At 31.9% G+C, this 25798-nt stretch overlaps 1 protein-coding gene across 1 annotated transcript; it reads right to left on the minus strand.

The window, feature by feature from the left end:
• Window positions 1–15437: 15437 nt before the first annotated feature.
• On the minus strand, window positions 15438–18752 carry LOC142610744 (BTB/POZ domain and ankyrin repeat-containing protein NBCL). Its single transcript, XM_075782668.1, has 2 exons — window positions 17984–18752; window positions 15438–16887 (listed from the first exon to the last, which is right to left on the minus strand). Exons 1-2 carry the CDS (start codon window positions 18449–18451, stop codon window positions 15871–15873), a joined length of 1485 nt encoding a protein of 494 aa, XP_075638783.1. The 5' UTR covers window positions 18452–18752; the 3' UTR covers window positions 15438–15870.
• Between the last annotated feature and the right edge of the window lie 7046 nt (window positions 18753–25798).

Here is a 25798-nt window from a genome sequence, read left to right on the forward strand (position 1 = left end):
TTAAAAAATTATTAAAAATATTTTTATTTATATTTTTAATATATTGCTAAACATACTTTTTTCACATTATATAAATATATACCAAATTTAAGAACAATAGTAAATAATAACTAGAATACAGAGAATAGGAGAGAGCCTAGCTGAAGAGTGAAGGTAAAGAGTGAGAGAGAGGCGCATGAAAAATGAAGAGGGAGAGGGCTGGGTCTTGGTTTTTTTTCCAAACGGTGCGTTTGCACTTTTTTTCTTTTTTTTTTTTTTTTCGGCCAAGTTAAACTGTTACGCACTTGTTATTGTTGTTGTTTTTTTTTTTTTGAATTTCAGCTGGTATCGGCCGATTTCGCCGGTATCAGCAGATTTTGCCAGTATCGGTTTGCGCCCGATACGAACTGATTAGGGCCGAATCGGCGCGAATTGGCCCGATTTCACGAGCGTTGGCTCGAATCGGCGCATATCGCGTTGAAAATAATATTTTTAATGTCCGACGGGGCACGGACACACAGGCAGCGGCGTCGCCTGCGCGTCCCCATGTCGCGCCGCGTCGGACGCGGGTGCGGCGGCCCAAACTCCGCACCCGTGCTTCCCCGGTGACTACCTCATCCAATTCAGTGTAGTTTTTATTTTTTTACTCTCTGGTGTGTCTCCCTAAAGGAAGTTCCTTTTGAGTTTATCAAACTTTTTACAGGCTGTGCTTGGGAGGACACAATGCATGGATATTGCTGTTGTGACCAAATTCATGAGAACGATTCTGCCTGCTATAAGAGTGTCCTAGTTTTCCAGCCTAAAAAGCCTATTCCTAATTGTTGGAAACTAGTGTAGGATCTTGTCCCTCCATCTTTAATAATGGGAACTCCTATAGTTATTTTCCAAATTCAAGAAAAGATTTGAAATCTAGTTGTGTCTTGAGCACACAAATCTAGCTATGTGCATTGACACATGAAGGAACTTTGAACTCAAAGTCTCTTAATAATAATGTGTTAAACTAGCTTGTATCCTAATTTAGTTGGCATCTTGAAGACCTTATTAAATTCTAGTTGAAGAGCTCTGTGCATAATAACTCCATGCACAAAAGCCTCTCGAATGGCACCCCAACTTGTTTCCTAGAGTTTTGCAGAATCAGCACAGCAAGTGAATCTGAGGTCTGGTACAGTACACTGAAGTGCACTTCGTGGGGTCAAGTCATGGACTCATGGGGTGGCACAACTTTTGGAGTCTGGTGCTGCCTGTAAAAGATTTGTGTCATTGTTAAAGCAAATCATTCTTCAATAATTGCATGCTTATATACAAGGGTGTGTTATTTCTTTTCATGATGTAATTGCTAACATAAATTTAATGGGTCTGTGTGGGAAGTGTTAACTTTTATCATACGTGGTCTCAGAGTCCAGACCGTATGAGTACGAAGTAAATTAAGAAGTGAAGTACTAGTTTTGCAACAAATACGAGAGGGACAGAACAGAAAAAAGGGCCCTCAACTCACAATTTTTTAACGCCTTCCAAGAGCTGAAGATGATGAGACTAATGCCTAATAGCTCTGTGCTATGCCCATTTATTTGCAGAATGTGAAGAACTTTGCCGGCCTGTCTCTCCATTAGCATACACTAGCTATTTTATCACTTGACTTTGGTACTCCAATAACTTCAGAAAGTAAGGCAAATGGGGTCAATGAGATGGGCATACTTGCCTAACTGACACTACCAGTACTACTTTATCAGTTTCAACTTGCATACCCTCTTACAAAACAAAACAAAAACAAAAAAACAAAAAAAAACCCAAAAAGCTTAAGTACCCAAAAAAGAAGAAGCTAATTTTTCATCTCTCTTTGTTAACAGGTGCTTTTAACATTCGATAAAGAAGCATCGATTGAGTCTCATATGTATAAGGAATCAGAAGTAGTAAAAGAAGCAAAAGTTAGTTAAAATTTGAGCTTTTTAATTGAAAGATGCAAAAGTTAATTATAATTTGAACCTTTATCAGTTGTCTATAAAAAGTAACTTGATTGTATTGGGCTTCCCATGCTTAGAGCATTTATTAAACGGATTCATATCAATGATTTTTGTTAATGGATGAATAATTTGTAATATGTAGCTCGATTGAATTGGAATTCCCATTTTTAGGGCATTCATTAACTAGACCCTTTATTTCCCCTTTTTTTTACCCATTTTATTTTACTTTGTAAAATTTGAGGACAAACTCATCCTTCCAATTCATATACTTTTTTTTTTTCCTCTCTCTTCTTATCTAACACATTTTTTCTTTTTAGCATCTATTTTGTCTCACTCACATGTATTGGGAAATGGCAAAATGGGCAAAAGTTAATTAATATTTGGATTTTTTAATTGAAAGTGATTGATTGTCCATAAAATGTAGCTTGATTGCATTAAAATTTCCATCTTAAAGACAATCGTTAACTGGACTATTTCATTTCATATATTTTAAGTGCTTATTTTTTTCCCACTCTCTTTTAGTCTAATATATTTTATCTTTTTATCATAATATCCATCGCAATCTCATTTTATATTTCTATCCTTACCTCCCTCCCAATTTCCATTCTAAATAACCTCTTCTTTTTCCAAACTAGATTTCTTGGTAAGTAAATTATTGCTACAACCCGTTAGAGATAGGTCGTACCACTAGGCCTGGCCCCCTCTTGACATGCCTTGTGGGCCCATATTTTGGGCCTTGAAAATTCAGGCTTGTCTTGGTCCTCTTGGGCCCCGCTGAGGTAAACTACATCTTAAATTTCTCTTTCTTGGGTAAAAATATTCATCTGCTATTAACACCCCAATAAACAAAATTATGAAAAGAAAAAATTATTTTAATAATTTGACAATAACAGACTTTAACAGGCTTGTCTTGGTCCTCTTGCGACCTTTTTTTTTTTTTTATATATTTTTTTTTTATTCAATTTAACAATAGCGTTAAAAAAAAAATTGTATTCAAGAAGTCTTGGCTTTCACTTTACTTTGAGAATCTTTATTACATGGTTATAGTAATTATGTAACAATAGTAAATTCATTTAAGTAGTTGATCGATAGTTCATAAAAAGTGGGATTGTGAATTTAATTAAGTAAACTTTTTAATGAGCTTACATTTATTTCAACATATAATTAGTTAAGGAAAATGACTTGTGTTGCCTTGTTCAGTTACTATCACAAAATTTTTGATGTGATTCCAAATTATATAAAAAAAAATTCATTCACAACATAAACCCCAAAAACCCAATTTTAAAAAAGAAAATAAAGCCAAATTTCCAAATTTCAAAGAGAAATCAAACCAAAAGTACCAATTTTTTTGTGCTGTGATAAACCTAGAGGATGGTGTTACCAAGCCCAAAAGGTCTGAAAGTTAATGCAATGACTAGGGAATCTAGTCTTGAATTGTAAGATGTTTTGGCAAAGACAAGCTCATCTCGAGGTCGAGGTTGTTTCTCATCTTGGGTGTGGCGATGAAATGACACTGAATTCAGGACCAAAAGACTAAAGAGTGTAGCATCTAGCAATGTGATGTAGGCATTGGAGCAATCCACATGAACCTTGGATGGAGAGTTGAGCATCGATGGTCAGGGTTGATAATGCAATCAATGTGATGCGATGGTGCTAGGGAGAGACTATCAAAGGGAAGCAAAATCGTGTATCATGGAAATGTAAAACATTTTACAACATTTTTGTGTGACTTAAAAAAAAAAATTCAGGTTGACTAAGACTATCAGTTACATGAATGCTGTGAATTTTAATTAACTTTTTTGGTAAATTTTTTTGTCATCGAGTAAGAGAGAACTTAAGCCCTGTCTCTGAGAAACCAATTGGTGTTAGACTTTTCAAACCGTTTGTGACCATAATCTGTAGCCTACACGTGACCATGTCATCACCTCCAAACCAAAGAATTTTAATCCACCACATTTGTTTTGTGGAGCTTTTTAATCAACCATCAAGTCAAGACAATTCTAATCTGTTGTCATTTAGTTAATTTAAATTTCATATAATAAATGTATCGTATTGAGAAAATATCAACAAAAGAGAAAATAACTTAAATTAATATTTTGATGAAGCTAGCGTACTAATGATAAGTCTTGCTTAAATTGATAAGGTTGTGAGTCAAGGAAGACTCAGCTAAGTCCATTTTTTCTAATCCTTTTGTTTTATCTTAAATTTGATTAGGTTTGTACGGGAGGAGGTATCTTGTACATCTGTAGAATACAATTGGTGTTATGAGACACCCGTGCCATACAATGGAACCGGTCTTTGATTGTTTCATATCCAATAATTCATACATTCTTTTACATTCTTTTATTTTATGTATAAAATGTGAATATTGTGCAAGATATTTCACATTCAAAAGTTTGAAACGTTAATTAGTCAAAAAAATTATAACTTGCATTGTGGCCTTTTCATTGTCTCAATGTGTCACAATCTAAATTTTAACTTACACATGATTAATTATGTTCTTTTAACGCTAATGGTGGACTTCAAAATTGTCTTCTTACAATCACTTTCTCTCCCAATAGATGCTTCTTAGTTTTATGGTGACACAGATTGCAATGGCACGGATCAACATAGTGAAATTTTCGTTTTTGATATCATTATTATAAGGAACTTATGGTGTGACATTGGAATAAATTCAAGGAGTAAATGTTTTTGACAGCCATTAGAAGTACATTGTGTAAAAGTGTTTGACCTTTCATAGTCTGGTATTATGACACTACTTTATGGACAAGATTAATTAAGGCAAGGAATCTATGGATATTTTCCAAAGATCTTATTCTCAATCATGATGTTTTTAACTGCGCTATTTTTAATCACGATAAACTCCACAAAGATTCCATAATTAATTCATGCAAATACTTCATTCTGACTAGGAAAATGCTACCGACGGTAATGGACTGCAAAATTTTATTATTATTATTATTATTATTATTATTATTATTATTATTATCACCTAAGGTGTGCTACTGGATAAAAATGGACAGCATTTTTTGAAAAGTTAATAGTTAGAGTATTGATTAATTTGATTTAGGAAATATTTTTAAAAATTTGGAAAAAAAAATTAATTTTAATAAATATTCCAAGAGCATCTGTTACCCGGACTATTTTTTTAATCGATAGTCAAGAGAGGAGAGATTTAACCTCGATTGAATGTCTCTTCGTTGGAGATACTAAAAGGTACTAACCAATTATGTTACAAATACTCTAGACAATTGATTGCAAATTAATTTGATACTTTGTAAAAGTTTCAAGTCAATAAATTGTCATATGACGAACAAACCTGTAATTGGACAAATAATTTAGAGATCATGTACAAAGTTGTTAATTGAATGCTATTAGGGATATTATAAATTTTATAATATAAGTCTTATATAAATTGTTGATTAAGTTGTAAAATTCAATTTAGTCTTTTCAAAATAAATAGATAGGATTTTAAAATTTTCATCCTACAGTTACATTACAAATTCTTGAGGATTTTAATCCAATATATATATATATATATATATATATATATATATATATATATATATATATATATTGAGAAACTCAATCCAATATTTTTTATCCTTACATATAGTGTGTTTTACGGATCTTGTTCAAATTTATAAGAATGTATCACATAATTCTTTCACATGTCACGGAGGAAGGGGAAACTCTATTCTAAAATTATGGTGTGAACAGGTGGACTATCACCTTAGTATCCTTCATATTTTTTAATGCTATTTGATTATAAGTATTAGTTATCAGATTCTATCTAATCCATATCCATAAAAATAATTTTTTTTATCCAAATATATTTTTAATAATATCAATTTGCCAAAAAATATTTTTAAAGTCAACAATTCAACTAAGCTCAACGGCCGTGTAAGTAAAAAAATAAACTTGAATACTCATATAGTCATATGTATGAACGCCATCTAAGATTTAAAAATTGTGTTGTTTTTTTTTTTTAATAATTTTTTTAGGGAGCAGCAGAGTTGTAATCTAGCTACAAGAGACTTGAGTCGAGTATTGAAAGATTCATCAATTTTTTTTATATTTAATTTTATTTGAACACGAATCATTAAACTATATTATATATGTTCAAGTTTAGTTTTTTTTTTTTTCTAAAAAAAGTTTTAAATAAATTCAAACTTGCTTATGAGCTAATTTATTAACTTATATGTGTGTGTGTATTTTTTTTTTCATATATAGTAAACAGTACTGTATGACTAAAGTTTTTGCTCTTGCACATAATTATATTAATTTATAATTAATAAAAATTATAATTGTTTTTTGAGAAAAAATTTATAATTAATATAATATTATTTGAATTATTTAGGTAATATTTTTTCAGTCTATTAAATTATAAAAATCAGATTGATTAATCTTGTATTGTTAAAAATTATATAAGTTTTACTACAAAATTGACTAATTATATTATCAATAAAATTATTCTCAAAAAAATATTATCAATAAATTATAACTAATAAGTTTGATATCCTATGAACTTAACTTCAAACTTACATAATCTTATTTCAAGTCTACATAGATATATTTTGTACATGTATCACAGTATCATATAAAAATATAATTTTTTTACATATATACTCAATTAGAATCTCATACTCATGAGCTTTTTTGCAAATATTACACTATTATGTTTGAGCTTGAAGTAGGTTTATTTGCTAAATAAACAAATATAAACAGTCTTTTTTCAAACTGGTCTTAAGTTATTTATGAACCATTTGATTCATTTACAGTCATCTAGTAAAAATAAAGTAAGCATACTCATTTTTAGCTAATATCATTACTGAGCTAATTATGACATTTTCCCCTTTCACCAAGCACCCACTCATATGGTGTTTCTTTCTTTGTTTTTTTTTTATTTGTTTTTTTTGTTTTTGGGAGTTTGGCTTACCTCCAATATCTTTTTAACTGGAATCTCTTTTTGTTTTAATGAGAAATTGTTACATCATCCACTAACTAAATAAAAGGTGAGGATTAAAACACACTATCACTTGTTATTGTGTATTGAAAACAAAATGAGACCTCTAGTTAAAAAAAGTACTGGAGGTAAGTCAAACTTTTTTTTTTTCAACTTACATTATTCACCAGGTGGAAGGATTGAAGCAACCTCTTCATTTTGAGGTTGAGTCGAGTTCATAATAGCAGAAGGGGTAAATTTTGTACATTTAGTATGCGTTTGGATACTGCTTTGCTGAAAACAATAAAAAAAAAATATTTCGATTACTGTTCATTAATAAAATCACTGTTCATTTGCTTGTTCGCACTGTTCATGTCCCATGAACAGTGCAAGAGGCACTGGACTTAAAAAAAAAAAAAAGCAAAAAAGGCAAAATGTGGGACATGGACACGCAAACCAAACAGACACTTTATCTCAAAAATCACCCACATTAGTACAAGTAAACTTGTGTAAAATAAAATGTGAGTTACAGTAATTGCGTAAGTCTAGTTTTAATACTTATTTAATGACACACACACACAGTGTGTGTAATAAAAAAAATGATATTTATGAAATATAGTGTAAAATAAATATCTAATATATATGTTTTATTATTTTTTTTAGAGATAGTTTTAATTTATGATAAAAGACTTTATCAATTGAGATAATTGAAACCCATTGATATATGTGTTTTCATTAAGTGGTTATGCAATTAAAAAAAAAGGTTCTTATGTTAAAATATATGAAAAATTTTGTATGAACTAATAAAAATGCTCGAAGAAATCGAAAGAACGAAGCTTAACTTTTGAACAAAACATGTTTGAAAGGGTAAAATTTTCAATTCTTCACAAACTAGTAGGGGTGGCAATTTGTATTCGCGGGTCGAGTTTGTGTCGTGTTGAAACATGAGTATTTGACTATATGGGTTGACCCGAACCCAACCTCTTTAGTAAATATGTCAAGAATTCTCAACCCTAACTCAGCCTGTTTATTAAACAAGTCGACCTGACATGACACTTTTAATCCATTTAATTAACAAATTATGTAAAGGTTAATGCAAATGACCCATTTAATAACTTGTTTGATTAATAGGTCATACTTAACTTAAATAACCTATTATCTATTTCCATATATCGAAAATTAAAATACAATTACACCATAAATATAGTAAAAAACATGTAATTATAACAAAAAATTAAGCAACAATAAAAAAATAATAATGACAAAAGCTAATATATTTATAAGCTAAACGGGTCAGACAGATTCACATGTTGAACATGAACATGACTCGTTTATTAAACGGGTCAACCATGTCGACTCGAATATGATCCGAACCCATTTAGCCTTAATCCATAACTTGTTTATAAACAAGTTAGTCGTGTTAGATTTTACCATTCCTACAGACAAACTTAAAAAAAAAAAAAGGTACATAAATGTTCATATATACAAATATAAGTATTCATTCCCTATTGAGTTTAAATAGGAGAATATATTTAGGATTTAATTTAAACAAATATATTTATGTAGGGTTTATGCATGACAAATAAATTATAAATGAATACTTAGTTAATAAATTACATGAACCATAAGTAATAAGCTATATATAGTAAAGTATTTTATAACTCAATTGATAGTTTCTAGAGATTTTAGCGAAGATTTTTAGGCTTTAAATTCCCTATTCTTATTGTAAGCATCCAACTATAAAAATTAAAAATAGTAATAACGAAGGCTAAAGTCAAATTTTGGTAGAAATCCGATGTTCTAGTAATAATGTCTAATCATTTGTCATTGACATTAAGGGAAAAGGCTCAATCAATTAAGCTAGTGACAACAATTAGAACTAGTTAAAAAAACTAATGAACCCAGTTTTCAACGTTGTGCTTATTATTAAGCTAAACCTTAACTCGTACTCTATTCATATAAAATTTAATAAAAATGAATCTTAAATAAGAAGTGTCTGCAGTTTCAGAGACAGAGAGATAGAGAAGGTGGATAAAGAGGTGTGCTTAGAAGCAAAATGTGACAATCCATGTGTTCTGTGTTGCAGACAAAATTAAAATTCAAAATTATGAGCTTTTAAGAATGGGAAACGTCCAAATCTCTGTCCATCTCTTTCGTGTAAGTACATCTGGCAGACCATAAGAGATTCTTGCAGCATGTCTTCTTCTGGGTATTGGTTATTTTATTTTATTTAAAAAAAAAAACTAATCTCTATTATAAAGCTTCAAAGAAATATAGAAAAAAAAAAATTGTGCTTAAGAACCGGAGGTTGAAGGCCCATACATTTTTGATTGTATGAAATTATTACTGAAATAAATAATGCCTAAATGATGAACCAAACATCTTGATATTAGATTAAATATGGGGTTAATTTTTATATATGATATAATTTTAGTAATTTTAGGTTTTATGATTTTATTTCCTTAATATTAGGTATTTTAAAGACTTTCTTAGTTAATTTAGAGTTCTATCATGATACTTCATTAATTAAGATCTATTCAGGAATTTTTTAAAAAAAAAATTGAGAGAAAAGATAGAAATTCAGGAATGTTTTAGTTGTGAAATAAAGGGTTTTTTTTTTTTTTTTCACCTTTAAATAGGTGCACGTTCATAAAATGAAAATAGCAATACACTTACAATAAAATTGGCATTTTTGCTTTTAGTTTTTGGTAGATACTAGAGTTCTTTCATTGTGGTTTTAAAGAATTTATTATGGATTTAAGGATTTGTGTCTAGCCTTTTCTTGTTTCCTGTTTTGCATTAATTGGTATCAGAGCCCATTATCATCTTGATATATATGGTAGAAGGCAATGATGAAAGTAGTCACTTTGCTAGAGATGATCATAGGATAGCCCTTAGAATAGTGATTCAAACTAATGGTACGGTGAGAAAATGACTACTGAATTCCACGAGATTCAGGACATGTTGATCAAGTTAGAGGGATAACTGTTGCAAAGATCTTGTTCACAATCAACCTACTGATAAGAATGACTCCTTTCATGTTATTCATCAGGATTATATTTTATAAAAGAATTGCAAAATTTATTTGTTGTTTTTATAATTAGGAAGATTTTCTTAATTAGTTAATAGATATAAAGGATTTCTTTTTAATTATATGGATATTTTTGAGAGAAAGGTTAAATTTGCTTTGTATAAGCTTAGTTGGTATGCCGTAGATTGGTGGAGACGAAAATAGTTGCATAGTTATGTATAAGGTCAAGACAAAATTTGTTCATGATCAAGGATGTAAAACAAAAATGCTTGTAATTGAATTTTTTTCCCTTGGCTTATGCAATATGGTGTAATATTGTCATATCAAAATTATTGGTAAAAAAGTTTATACCCTACAGATTATCTTGATGAATTCTATATTCAAGCATCAAGAGAATATATAACATTGGGGATCATAGTATAGAGTCCAATTTGAATGAAAATCATGAAGTGGTTAGAAAAGATCAATTCTTACAAAAAGTTGAACTATTAAGGCTTGAAAATTATACTTTTCAAGAAATTGATGATGAGATCAAAGAGAAGAAGATTGAGTTAATTTAGGAGAATGTGCGAAAATCATAAAAAGGATATTCTTGAGAATATTGTGGAAGATCCAATTGAAGTCAAATGTGACAATGAGTCCAATAACCCATAATTCCTAGGATCAAGTTGATTTGCTTAAGACTAAGGTAACACGATCTATTGTTTCTATGGGAATTGGAAAGTTTAAATATTTTCTTTAATCCTTTGTTTTTGTTAGTTAATGTTGCACATCAATTGAAGAGTGAAAGGCGAAATTTTGTTTATGCGAGTGTAAAATAATTCCAAATAAATTTCGAAGATTGTCAAGTATTCGTAGTATATTTTTATTTGGAGTGAAGGATTTGAATTTTCAAACAAAAATTTGAGGTTCAGTTTGATTTAAGTGAAGGGATTTGATGATTTGATCTCTTTCACTTCAAGAAATGATCATATCCTAGGGCATACATCACATCTGCATGATATGTGAAAAAACTAATCACAAAAAGCATTCATTGTAATTGCTTATAATAAGCTCATAAACATTCACACATAGTCTTTACAATCTATATTTATTTTAGGATTTCATTGTGTTGTTGTGCCCCAACGTCCCTAGGTTGTGATAGGGATAATGAATACTTAAGAACTAAACCTCCATTTCATTTCCTTTTCCCTTAATTCTTTTGACTTTCTTTCATAATGTACTGAATGAGTCCAGAAAGATGGTGGGTGAAACTAAAGATGGACGAAAGTGCAGGAGGGTAGTTTTCATTTGGGTTTACATCTTGTCACTTTGTGCCAAGTCCATATTACTCATCAAATAATGGAGTAGATAATTGTCTACTTTCGATGACTCCATGCATGTGTCAGTTTCTTTTTCCCTCAGATATTGCATGGTCGCATATCGTCATTTTCAATCCCTATGGAAATTCTCATACACACGCCAAAGGTATATTGTACTTTTTTTTTTTCTTTTATTAATTGGATCTGGTTAATATATCCTGAAAGCATATATTAACTATTTATTTTGAACAAATTTTTATAAAAAATTGAAACAACCGTTAAAATAATTAATTACTTTTTTTATTTATGTATAAATTTTTTTAAAAATAATTTATTAATATATGCTCTAAAAATACGTGTATTAATTTGATGATTGTTAGCTAGTTGAAAAATTGACTTCACTCCAGAGAGGAAAATTCGCCTAAAGCCTCCAAAATAGGGTAGGCTCTCTCATACTTGAATGTTGAGAACACAAACAAAGTGTCTTAAATCAATCACATGACAGGTCCAATACTTCGTTGTCAAACAACTGGAAGCAGTCAAGAAATCCTCTATTTCAAATTTCACTCGAGTAAGTTAGGACTTGCGTCAAATCCATTCATTGAGGATCAAACTCTCTCTCTCTCTCTCTCTCTCTCTCTCTCTCTCTCTCTCAAGCAAGTCAACAAACTTGACCATATCGTGTATGAATGGACTTGAGAGGACCCAAGTGCTGATTTGCAATAAGGTGTCATTATACGTAAATATATACATAAATTCAATTCAATAAAAGGTTTTATCAATTGCCAAGAGAGAAGGATATTCTTATAAAAAAAATAAATAAATAAATGGAGAGAGAGAGAGAGAAGGATATTGAAAAGAGTAAATGGAAAAAATCTCATCACCAGTATTTCATCAACCTCAAGTAGTTATATATAAAATCCAATACCTTTATGTGACAGCAAAGACATCAACATATATTAGGTTTGCCTCATTTCCTACCATAACTTTGTTTCCTTCTATAGCAAGACAAGACTAGATGCAACAGTTGTTAGCTTTAATTTTTGCAAGTTATTTAAGATGCTAGCTAGCTAGCCAAACTCTTATTGGCAAAATGTAGCACTATTCTATAGCAAGAATGCGAACAATGGAATACCTATATTTGCAACCGTGAAAATAGTTAAGGTAGAAATCACGTAATTCTACTACTAATTAAGGTGAGCCACGAAAATTACTAACTTATAAGTTATAACATTCACATGTAAGAATGGAATACCCAATCTTTTATAGATGAGAACCTAATTTTCAATCCTAGAAATGATAACCATCTTATCTAAAAGAAATTTTAATATATAAAACAAGACTCAGACGGAAATCCCAACCAAAACAAATAGAAGGAAAATAGTTAATAGACTCAGACGGCAAAACAATCGCCCGTGTTAGATTGCTCTTTTTTTTTTTCTTCCTCTTATTTCCTTTTATATATAATGTTTTAAGAATTAACCCGGTGCAGAGAAAATAGTCATCTCTCAAGACAGCTGCTGATTGCTCAATTAATTAATTACCTTAACAAAAGTAATAGTACTTGAAATTATTATTCAACAAAGCAATTACTGAATAGAATTATTTGGGAAGCAACATCAAGTCAGCTTCAAACCATTTTGATTAAGTTAGCATAAAAATTCCATTTTACACTCATTACATACTTATAGTTCAAAGAACACTTAATGTATATAATATTATTATAGAGTGATGTTAAGGAGACTACAAATTTTACTGCATAAACCTCAAGTTGATATATCAATTTTTTAAATATAAGCAAAAAAGTAAATAAGGAATTAATTTATTATGTATGTTGTTGATGTCATATTAATCTCTCTCTCTCTCTCTCCCACACACACACACACACACACATATATATATATATATATTGTCACATGTATTAATAATCATTTTATAGTAAAAGTGGTAGTAAGGACCATAGCCACTCCACATCATATGGTTGCACTAGCTAGAAGCCATGCACAACATTCACTTTAAGCATGTCTAGCAAACGAAGTTGCCGCAATATCAACAAAATGTGACAAAGAAGATAACACTGAGGAAAGTGAGGATTTTATGCATCATCTTCTTCACAACCATTAATGTTGCATGCAATGGCTCTTACAGAAATTATAGTAGCAAAGGCATATCTAGTCAAGCAAGCAAAATAGAGAGAGAAAAAAAGGATAATAACATACATATCAAGTGTTAGTATTGCTTCCTTAAAAAAAATGTGTTAGTATTGCCATGGCTAGAATCATTTCTTGATGAAATCCAAATATAAAGTTCTGTATTCCAAACTATATTACATATTAGAAAAGTGAGTACAGATGCGATGAACATCTATGACCACTCTATCAACTTACCAAAATGAAGTTAAGGCAATTAAGTAAACTAGGATGAAACAACATTTAATCAAGCATAATCAATAAACTGGAAGCTTGGCTTAGATGCGTGCCTGCCTGTACATAACACTTCAATGGCTTTCCCAGGAGAAGAAGCTTTTAGACAATTATGAACAAGTTGGAGAACACATTTTACCGAGTGTAACTCATTAGAACTCCTTTTAAGGGATCGGAATCCATTTAGAGACTAATATATATGACTGAATCACAATTACTTGTTTTCATATAACTACTATGAACTTGACAAATTTCTCCTTATGGTTTTTCAAAAGGCACTCAAGCATAATCAAGTAAATCAAAATTTCTCTGGTTATCATGGGTGAAGACAACCACACCAATTAAAAGTGTGTTATTTGGTTATTCATTTATGACATGCTCTAATAAAAGAATCTTGAGTCAAGAAAAATGAACAATTTGCATCAGTGATGATCAATGATAAAATCATCATGCATTTATAGTAAGTATATGAGATTAAAGACTTCCTCCATAAATTCTCAATGACAAGTGATTATATTATTTCATAAATTCACTTATTTTCCTTAATAAGAACTTCAAAGAGAGAGAGAGAGAGAGAGAGAGAGAGAGAGAGAGAGACCATGCATTTTATGCTAAAACACATCATGAAGATTCTAGATAAATTAGAAACAATACTTTAAAAGGCTTGGGGCTCCTTTTTCGGCTTATATACTATATTTTAAAGTTTTACTTTTTCTATGTAAAATATTACTTTCTCCAACTTATTTTTTAAGCCCAATCAATCAATGAAATTAAACTCAGAAAATTAAATCCCTTAGTACCCATTAATCTGCCCATTAATGGCTACGCTTTCACGGCAAGAGAGATTTACAAGTGCTAATTTCATGCAATAAGTGAAAATGGAACATTTTAGGACTAATGAATTCCATTGACTTGATAAATGTGAAGTGAAACTTTAATAATTTCAACTCAATGTTGCTTTCATTTAAAATATCATAAGATTACATAAGGATTCTGAGATAATAGGCCAGGTCTGACCTACTGTCCATGAAATAAGATGAAGATAATCTTCTCTTATGGAGTCTGAAAATAACATCCATGAAATATGATGAAGACAGTGTTCTCCGAGTGGGCAGCAGAGACTAGTGAACAAAATGCATGCAGCATTTGCTCATTATGGTTTATATGGTTTATTTTAAGTTAACGAATCCTCATCAAGTCAAAGAAAGAAAATAAGAAGATTAAGATACACTAGAAAATAGAAAATCTCAAGGATCAACAACATTTGTACCCACAGAGGTAAGTGAAAAATGCATTAGAAAACCTAGGGTTTTAACTGAAAGATTTTGGTAGTCTTAAGATCTGGCACAAAGTGGCAAGGGGGACAAAAAAGAGGATTGCATGGAGTAAATTCAGAATTAGATAATAACAAATATTTTAAAGCTGTCGTGTGTAGTCACACTCAATGTTGCATTCATGCAAGACAACCAATCAATTAATCCATAGACATAAAGTTTATTAAGAAAAAATATAATAAGGAAAAAAAAAAGGAATCGGCCAAAAAAATAGCCAATGAAGTTTCTCCAAAAGCCTATGGGTGCTATATAGAAAAGAAATAGGTAAAAAAATAGCAGAGACAGCTCATTTGCTTGATTAGATTATAAAGCACACTCATATCCAAACAAAAACCTTGAAAAAGGAATAAAAACTAGAAAACCCCCCTTGCAAAAGAAACCAAAGATTTTTCCTGTGTATAAAAAATATATATATATATAATGGGGGCAACAAGAAAGGTGGGTGGGGGGACAAGAAGTGAAATAATCACAATAAATAGGCCATGATATTAGATATTGATCAATAAATACAAAAGGAGTTTTGACAGGCCGGGGTGTGAAAAGATTGACCTGCGTCTCTCCTCTCCATCATGTACATCCTAAGCTCAGTGCAAAAAATCTCAGATTGTCCCTTGTCTCATCTCCTATCTCCAATGAAACTGCACTTCATATGATGATCATTGAAAAGCCTACAAAAAACCAAAAAAAAAAACAACCCCACAGAACATAACATAGAGGGAATAAAAAAGAAAAGTAACTGACAAAGCTAGCTTCTAGCTAAACGGAAATTATATAATCCAATAATCCCCATGAGTAGTTTTCATGAACTTCATTCCTTCACCTCCTCCTTCACCATCCATGGCTATATAATAATAATAATAATAATAATAGATTAATAAATATTATGTGAATTCAGCTTAATAGTCATGAGAGTGGTGGTACATTGTTGAGTCACAACCACCTTGTGACCCATGCCTATTCATAGCAAGATGATGATGATGATGATGATCCCTTTGGCTATTGTGGCTGCTATCATCTTCTCCATCCATTCTTGATCCCATTTGAGCTGAAGCTGTAGCACCCAGATTGAGATAAACCAACCTTGAATCAAGGTTAAGGTTTCCCATGTTGTTCCCACTGCTACCACTGCTGTGATCATCACTCATTGGTGGATATATAGTGGTTGAGTTAGAAGGAGCATTTGCATTATTCCCTTCTTCACGTGAAAGAACAAGCGCAGCTGATTGAACAAGCTCCAAACAAAGCCTAAGCTTGTTAGGCTCAATGTGTGTTAGTCCTGGTACAGCTCCTTTGAAGAGAAAATCTGATGTTAGGGTTCTGAGTACGTCAAGTGGAGTAACCCCATCAACGGTTCGAACATTTGGGTCAGCATGGTGGTCGAGAAGGACTGCCACCATGTCTGGAGACACCATTTCAGCTGCAATATGAAGCGGGGTTTTCCCAGCCGGGCCTGCCGGGTAGTTAACATCAGCTGCACCCAGTTCAAGTAAGGCTTTCACAACTTCTCGGCTACAATTCTCAACAGCGTAGTGTAAAGCCAACGCTTCATCTAGATTAAGCCCTTCACCCATCACCATGAGCTTGACAAGTTCAACATCGGAAGAGTCTAGTGCCCTTCTCATTCGGCGAATCTTTTGGTCTTCAAGATCAGCTGCTGCACCAAGATCATGGTGATGGTGGTGATGAGGCATGAGTGAACGACGAGCAAGTGAGGATTTGAGACGAAGCTCTTCAATTTTGGCTACAACATCAATAGGAAGGTGCTTGGCTAAGACTTCTGTTTGGAGACCAGACTTTGCGACGAGGTGAGAACAAGTAGTCCAAAGTTGGTGCATGTCTTGCTTTCTTGAAGCTAATAGTACTTTCATGACATCTTCAATGGAGGCCTTCTCAACCATGCTTGCCAATTGTTTCTGTGATCCAAAAAGCCAAAAAAAGACGAACAAAATTGGTAAGATGAATCTACTTCAAAATGAGAAATATTGGGAAGGTTTTCGTTTTGCATAGTTGAAAAAAATAAAATAAAATGATGGGATGTTTGTGCTAAATTTGAGTCTAAGTCATGGTTCTGTTGTAGTTTGTTCTCTTTTTCAATTTAAACCCAAATGAGGAAAGTGAATGTTTGCGAAAGATTTGGTGTGCTTACTGTTGAAGACAAGACTGGATATCGTGATCTAAATATAGAAACTCTTGGGTTTGCAGCATAAAGAAAAGAGGGAACCAATTTGAGAAACTTGAAAATGGTACATGAAATCAAGATAAGGCTTATTATGTCACACGAACATGTATTTTACATTTACCCCGAGGAAAAGAAAAAGAAAAAAAGAAAAGAAAAGTTGTTCTTTTTCTTTTTCTTTTTAAATGTGAAACTGTAGAAGAAAAAGAAGACAAGGAAGAGGGTGAGGTAGATAGAAAAGAAGAAGAATTGTACAGGAAAATTGAAACAATAATTGGATGAGAGTCTTCATAAACAAACTGAATAACAGATATTCAGTTACTAAGAGAAGAAAGCACAAATTAAAATGTGATAAGAAAAGAAGTAAATGCATGTGGTGGAGATCAAACCCAAGTTCTATTAGTGGAAAAGATTAAGACAATTTGGAGAAAAGAAGTTTCGAATTTTATAGAAGAGAATCCAATCTCGCCCACTTCACCATAAGATAATGGAAATCCCAAAATAATTATTTTGGAAATCCCAAAACAAAAAGATTATTAAAAAAGAAGAAAAGAAAAAAACAAGCACAAAGTAAAAATCAAAACTTAACCCACATCCCAAAAACCAAAACTGTTAATTGTTTGTCCAAATTCCCAAAACCCACAAAACATATGACTCCTCACACACTAACACACTGACCAAGAGAAGGATGTGATGCGAGACAAGTGAGAGACAGAACTCACAGAAGAGATAGAAGAGAAACATATCATCATCATCACCACCATCATCATCATCATATTACTGTATGTTAGTACAGAACTAGAAAAAATTCAAGAATTCAAGAAAGCAAAAACCTGAGTGAGCAATGCGAGCTGTTCAACACCAAAAGATCTAGCGGCAGCAAGAGTGTCAAGAGCAAGATCAACGGCTGAGGTGCAATGCGTGTGCCAACACCCTCTCTCCCCACAATTAGGCCTAGGCTCATGTTTCTGAGGAACAATAGAGACTTGTCCACTGTACAAGAACTGTAACAGCAACAAGAAAACTTCGTACCCCACAGAGTTCACCGGAATAACACCGGGTCTTGAGCCTTGAGCTGAGCCACCAGAGTTGATTCTGGACCCAGCTGGGTCCAAACCCGAAGGTGGGTCTGGTCCACAAAAGAATTTCCTAAAGAACAGACTCCTCGCTGCTAAGATGCATCGATGAGCATGGACTAAGCGACCCTCTACGCTGAAGGTTACGTCGCTGAAAGCTTGGCCGTTGATCAGCAAGTTCAGGTAGTCTAGGGAAAGAGATCTTAAAGACTCATCAAGAGTCATGGTTTATGCTTTTTTCTTCTTCTTTTTTCCTCTTAGTTTTTTTTTTAGGGTTGAGTTTCTCTCTTAGTTTGAGAGAGAAGGGTTAGTAAGAAGTGGTGTAAGAAAAGATTAAGTAGAAAAGGAGGAGGATTGGGTTCATTTGAAAGCTATTCTCTTCTTTGCTCTTTGTTGTTGTTTTTGTTTGTTGATGATGATGGTTACTATTTGAGTGAGTTTTTGTTTGAGATTCTTTTGTGTGAAATGGAGTGGTGTGTGTGTGTGGAGAGGGGGTGGTGTGTTTGTGTTGGTAGATATTTTGAGAGAGAGAGAGCAATATGGGTGGCTGTTCTGGGCGGCTGAGGTATTTAAAAAAAGAAAATCTAGAATTAATGAATAAATTATTGACATTGAAAAAAGATGGGGGAGAGGGAGAAAATGATGGGAGGGATATGAGAGGTTCGATTATATTACTTTTTTTGGTTAATTTAAAAGGTTTGATAAGATAATTATTTTAATGATTATCCTGTTCATAAATGTATAATACTAAAAAATTACCCTAACATATACTTGAGTAAGTTTAGAGAAAAGAATTGAGGGGAAATAAGATGTACTTTATGACTTGGATGTGTTGACTAGCTAGATAGGAAAACTAATATGGTCTTGACAATATATTCTCAAGGTTTCATAGTTTATATGGAGGTTTTGTGGGGTGAATCAAAGTATCCCTATAAGAAACAATTTTTACCTGGCTAAAACCTTTTAGAATTTCATGTCCTTCAGGAAAATACTGTTTGGGATAACTACTGTGCATTCTCTTTAAGCTCAAAAGAAAAGTTGAATCTGGAAAAAAGAACACAAAGAAGGACAACTTCTTTGTCGTGAAACATTAAAGAATAAACAATAAATCTTTCACTTTTTTGGTTTATAATTTTGGAAACAATTTTCTTTCTAAATGTGTTTTCAAAAAATGTCTAAGACTTCTTCTGAAAATTAATCTATTTCCAAATATCATAAAAGATGGTGCATTTTATTTCTGGTTTCTGTTTTTAGTTTAGGGAAAAAAAATCATTGAAAATGTTATGTATTAGAGTTTTTTAATGAAAATTAAATAGTCTTTAAACTCTATTTTGAAAAAAAAAATAATATTAAAATCATTGAGCTTTCACCATGATCCAGTGGATTTATCATTGAATGGATTTTATAAGTTCAATTTTATGTAATGGCCAAATAGAAAAGTTTTAGAGAACTTTTTGCTTTCTGCCTAACTCTTCTTCCATCACTTTCTAGCCACTATCTTGCTCCATGGAATGTCACTTGCCATGCTTACTGAACAAGACTAAGTCTGATTTAACATATGGTTGGTTATTTGAAACCGCAAATGGATTGGATAAATGCGAATTATGCATGCACTTGATTCTCATGTCGTGCATTTATCAAGTCAATATGAGTTATATAAGTGATTATGAAGATTCTTATTTACTATTTAACTTATTTTTTTGGCACAATGTAAATGTAATTAACATTTTTTTCAAAAGATATCAAGTCTCAAAGTTAACCTAAACTCTTTATGGCTCTAAAATATTGTAATGTAGGCGATAACGAGGACGTCAAAGATTTAATTATTTTGCATTCATTTTATGATGCCTAACGTCAAGTATATACCCAAGATAAACAAAAAAAAAAAAAAAAAAAACCACTTGGATGTATATTAAAATTGGAAACTAGAAGAAATTTTTTTCCCATGAGAAAAGATTCTTTTGCAGCTGGGCTTGACTTCCTTACAATTTTATCTTTATCGATGTTAGAGCACTCACAGCAGTGGTGGTATATTGGTATATTAGTATATTTTAGCTTCTCAACCATCAAAAAGTGTGCTCCAGCAGTGGAGCTATAGCAAAAATTCTTTTGCTTCCAGCTACAGTACACATCTAAAGATAGATGTGTACTGTAACTCAAAGGTAAAAAAAAAAAAAATTTATTTTATTAAATTTCTCTCTCTTCTATCCTTTAAAAAATATTTTTTCTTCTTTCTTTTTCGTTCTCTCTGGCTTCTCTTCTTTCATCGTTTTTTTTTTTTTTTTTTTTTTCTCTCCCTCGTCTACTCTCTGCTTCGCCGCCGATTCTTGTTGAGCTTCGCCGCCGATAAGGTCTGGATCGTCGAGCCTCGCCGCCGATAAGTTCTGGATTGTCGACCTTCATCGCCGACCCATCTCGCCCAGTCCTCCATTTCACCGCCGATCCTCATTCTCATCGCCCACGTCACTGTCCCACGCCGCCAACCCATCTCGCCCAGTCCTCCGTCTCACCGCCGACCTGTTTGTGGGTTTCTCTGTGGCTGTGTTGGTGTGGTGGTTTTTCTCTGTGATTTGTGTGGGTTTGTTGGTGTGGGTTTGTTGGTGTGGGTTTCTTTGTAATTTGTGTGGTGGTTTTTGGCTAATTTGAATTTTTGGCAGTGGTTGTGGGTGGTTGTTGGCTTGTTAGTTTTTGTTGGATGGTTGTGGGCGGTTGATCTTGGTTGGTTGGCAGTAGTGGTGGATCGGTTTGTGGTGTTTTTTTGTTTTGTGAGATGTATTATTTTATTGTAGTAAAAATATTATTTTATTGTGATGTTTATGTTATTTTATTGTGTTGAAAGCTAAAATAGATCCACTGCTGTAGCATGTTTTATAAAGTGAATAGGTAAAATAAATAAAGTAACTTTTTGTGGAGCTAAATTGCTAAAATTTTAGCTCCATTACTGTGAATGCTCTTAGAGGTGTTCAATAGTTTCAGTCCTTGATAATAAACAAGAAATAATTTGTGACCAACCATTTTATGAGTGTTCATGTATAAAGTATTATAATGCTTACAAGTACATTTCTTTTCCCTTCCTGTTCATTTTCTGGATACCCGTTATAAAGAATCAAACTTGGGACCAACCTAAAACCTAATACTTATGTTTCTTTATTTTTTGTAAGTACAACACTCTCAGCTTTTTTCATTGCAATTTGCTGGCCAAATAGAAACAAGAAAAGCAGAAAATTAAGAGAAACAAATAATAAAAGAAACCCATCTATGGTACCACTGTACAACCAGTACTATACAGCTCATTAATAATTGTGGAGATAGAACCACCATCCATTTTGGATGAGATTAATTATAAATTAAGAGCAATTTCAATAACAAATAGCTGAATTGAGTATTATATATTCTATATAATGCACATTTGTAATTTGCAATCAGAGTTCAAACACGTCATATGCATAATTATTTAAATTACCTACTGAACTTTAATATAATCATTGGTGTATATGAATACACTACTAGCAATTGTATATACAGACCAAAATTCTGTACTTTAATATTTCCATTTGGCTGTAATATATATCTTAATCTCTGCTTTCAGATTTGGATGATTGGCTTCCATGATGTAATGCCACACGGCAAGTTTTCATCTCCTTTTCCTTATATATTATTCGATGTTTTAAAGGAGATAAATATTTATGTTATTATTGAAATTAAGGGTTTGATTTGTGAGTGTCAGAATCACAGAGTTGAATTAGTAAAAATATTTTGACATCATATTACAAATTTAGCGCACATGAGAGATGCAGGACTAAAAAGAAGGTGGACAACTATCCTGTTATAGAATCAATCATTAGATTTATTATTTTTTTCCTGAAAAGAAGGTTTTGATTTCAACTGGTCATTGGTCAATAGCGTGAGCCTAATGCAAGAGATTCTAAAATAAAAAATAGGATAAACTCGAAGAATTTAATAAGGATTTTGCTAATGTGTGCCTTAAGAGCACATAATAATTAATTATTTTTATAAATATTTTTTCCAAAATTAAAAAAGTATTGACAATTTTTTTAATTTTCGATAAAATATTTCAAAAAATGAATGGTTTAATATCTACCTTAAGGGTATACATTAACTGGATTCATTTAATAACAGTACAACAGAGAACACATAAAGAATTTAGTGGATATATATATATATATATGTCAATGCAAATTTCGAGATGCATCTCAATTCAATTCCTATGTTTCCTTACAAATTAACTTAAAATATTTTCATTACAAAATTTAAAAAATAAAAACTTAAATATTAAAAGAATAATAACTTTCTTAATCTAAACTTTAAAAATTACTGTTTATGAACTCCATCCACTCAATTTCTTGGTGAATTTATAGTTAAGTTTAACACTTTTGGTTTTTAAATGAAAAGGGTTTAACTCTTAAAACATTTCGAATAGATTAATGAAACATTATGCATGGAAGAGAGAGAGAGAGAGAGAGAGAGAGAGAGAATAAGTACATACATGGTACTAAGATTTAAATGAAGCAAAAACAACAAGATAGAAATTTAGAATGGAACTGAAAACAGTAAGGGTAGGGGGCTCGAGCTGAGTTTGAGAGCCTAGGGAAGCGTGTCGGCCGGGTCTAGGGGGTTCAGGATTCATATTATTGGGACTGGAGCCCAACAAAAACATGATAGGAGGGTTCAAATTAATTAATTTTAGCAATTTTTGTTTCTGTAGGGACAATTATTCAAGCCGTGTGTGCACGTGAGACAAGACTTTGCACGTGTAGAAGGAGGTATAGCCTTTTTGATACATACGAAATCTATTGCGTCCACTCTACAATGATACAATGATATGCAATAAACAGTTTATTATCATGTTAAGATATTTAAAAAAAAAATTTTACTCAAGCTTATGAACTTATCTTTTAACTTTTATATACAATTCTTAAAATGATTTGAAAAACTATTTGGGACTAAACTAATTGAAACCCAAAAACAATAATATTGCTAATTGTTTAGTATCTGTTTGTTTCATGTTAATTTTTAGTGGTAAGTAAAAATTAAGAAAAAAACAAAGCAAGAAAGAGAAAAAAAAAAAAAAAAAAAAGCTGTTGTTTTGCCCCCATTCAAAAAAATTGAAAGAAATGGAAAAAAAAAGAAAAAAAATCCCATTGATTGACAGCACATCCCACTGACTGTCTTATGATTTCAAAGACCCTCGATTTGACGTTTGACTTGTCTTTTCACTCTCTATCTTACTCCTTCCACCCCAACCCAAGAACCCACCCACCCTTTATATTCTCTCTCTCTCTCTCTCTCTCTCTCTCTCTCAGAGTATGACAGTCATGGTTGTGCATAAATACACACAATTTGACATCTCATAAGTTTTTAGCCAATTCTGTACAGTTAAATAAAAACAAAGATGAAAGAACTTTTACATGTACCAAATTGAATGTATTAATATATATTTAATACTATACTCTTGCAGACACACGTGCTTCATGGCAGTGTGTGATTTCACTTCCATTGTAATCAGCTTCAGAAGATGTTATGATTTGCCCGTTGAAAAGGCTACGATTGCTTACCATAAATAAAAGGCTACGGTCAATTGTCTTTTTTTATGAACTTCTTCGGCCTCTTTTTTCTTAAATATATAATGATGATAATAAGTAATTATAGCAATTTGTCAAAGATTTTCCAGGGAGGTCAAAACATGCTTCTAATGGTTAAATAGAGGGCATAAAAAACAATCTTGTTCGGGGAGGATTAGAGCAATTTTTTTCTTTAATGGATATAATAGGAATTGATTTTATGATGTATGTTTTTATGATAATTAGGGTCTAAGCCGTGTTTATGTACGAAAATATTTAATAGTAGTGATGATAAGGTGGTCTTGTTTAGATGAGAAGTGGTCACTTCAATTTTTGCATTGTGTATTATGAATTGGTCATTTGACACTAAAATTAAAAAAAATTAAAACAAACACTTTAAATTACTTATTTAAGATATATATATATATATATAAACCATTTAGACTAATTGAAACCCACAAAATTTTAATATTATATATTCCAAGAAGAATTTGATAACTATCATTATACACTTTTGTTGGGTTTAAAATTGACACCAAACTAATTAAACAATTACCTAAGTTGATTAATTAAGTAAATTATGTATAAGATTAGTTCAATTAATTGAGGCATAACCTCATCACCAATTTAGAGTATAATGTAGAGGAAAAATAAATTTGACAAAGGCGATATGGTCATGATGAGAAAAATCATGACAAAAGAACCTCAATGGGTGATATATAGGTTACCACTCCTTGAAACAACAATAAGAAATAACCCAATCTCAAAATTGCTACCTATAGTAGAATTTACTAAACTATCCGGTGTAGCCCCAATCCAATTGGACTACTCTTTCTGTGAATCTCTCTTTAGTAAACAAATATCCAATATATGACTCACTTCACACAATCACACTTTGATTGTTGAAAGTGCAGTAATATTCAACTATAACACACTAAACTTTGCAACTCCGAAAACTCAGATTGGTGCAAAACCGTAAGCGTAGAAGGTTGAAATCGGTTCCTCAGTGTAACATTCTCCTGGATCTTGAAATCATTCACTATGAAGTCACACATGAGTTCTCTTAGATCTCAAATGAGGACGCTCCCAAAAAGTACATACTATTAAAGTTGTCCTGGAACCCTAGTACACAAATACAAAGGTTGTTGCATCATCTAAAATATAACAGAAAATTCAGGATTCTCGAAACTCAATCGATTGATTGGTGTTTAGGTATAAGTTACCTCAATCGATCGGCTGGTGTCGAGATAGCAAATTCTTCACATATTTGAGCAAATTTCTTGTATTTTCAAGTGTACTTCTTTACTAATTTCTAGACACTAAAAACTTATATAAAATACATCAAAAAGTGTGTTTTAACTTGGATTTACTAATAAAACAATATTTGACCCTAACACACTTCAAATTCATTCTAAAAAGATGCACAAATTTTCAATATATTTTAGATGTCGGTCATTGTCTAGATAACAGATTCTTCTCATATTTGAGCAAAACTTTGAGCAGCTTTCTTGTGTTTTCAAGTGTACTTCTTTTCCAACTTTTAGACTTTAAAACTTTGACTCAAATTCATTAAAAAGCGATTTTGAATCGAATTTACTAACGCAACAATATTTCACCCTAACACACTTCAGATTAATTCGAAAAAAGATGCTCAAGCTTTCAATATATTTTAGATGTTTTCGGCCATTAATTGTCCTTCATTATTCCTTCTTCATATGAATGCAAGCATATTCTTAATGTCAAATGTATTGTTTGTGAAAAAGAGGGTGGGAGAGAATAGGAAGGACATAGAGGATATAAGAGAGTTTGGGTCCATGTGATGACTATTTTACGGTACCATTATTGGTGGATTACTTTATTATATTTGTATTTTTGGTGTCTTTATAAGGTGGAAAAAGTAGAAGTGCAGGTGCATGTAACATTATCTAATTTATGATAGAGTTTTAATTGACCGGGTAACACATCTTTTTCAAGAGCAACCAAATGAATT

The sequence above is a fragment of the Castanea sativa genome, chromosome 9 (assembly GCF_040712315.1).
Source record: "Castanea sativa cultivar Marrone di Chiusa Pesio chromosome 9, ASM4071231v1".
NCBI classification, from domain to species: Eukaryota; Viridiplantae; Streptophyta; class Magnoliopsida; order Fagales; family Fagaceae; genus Castanea; species Castanea sativa.

What these genes read in the sequence shown, in the direction of transcription:
- LOC142610744 (XM_075782668.1), bottom strand. Translation starts at nt 18,451, where the DNA reads ATGACTCTTGATGAGTCTTTAAGATCTCTTTCCCTAGACTACCTGAAC. An exon ending in AGCTCGCATTGCTCACTCAG is followed by an intron (nt 16,888 to 17,983) that starts GTTTTTGCTTTC and finishes TTTGGATCACAG; the next exon opens with AAACAATTGGCAAGCATGGT.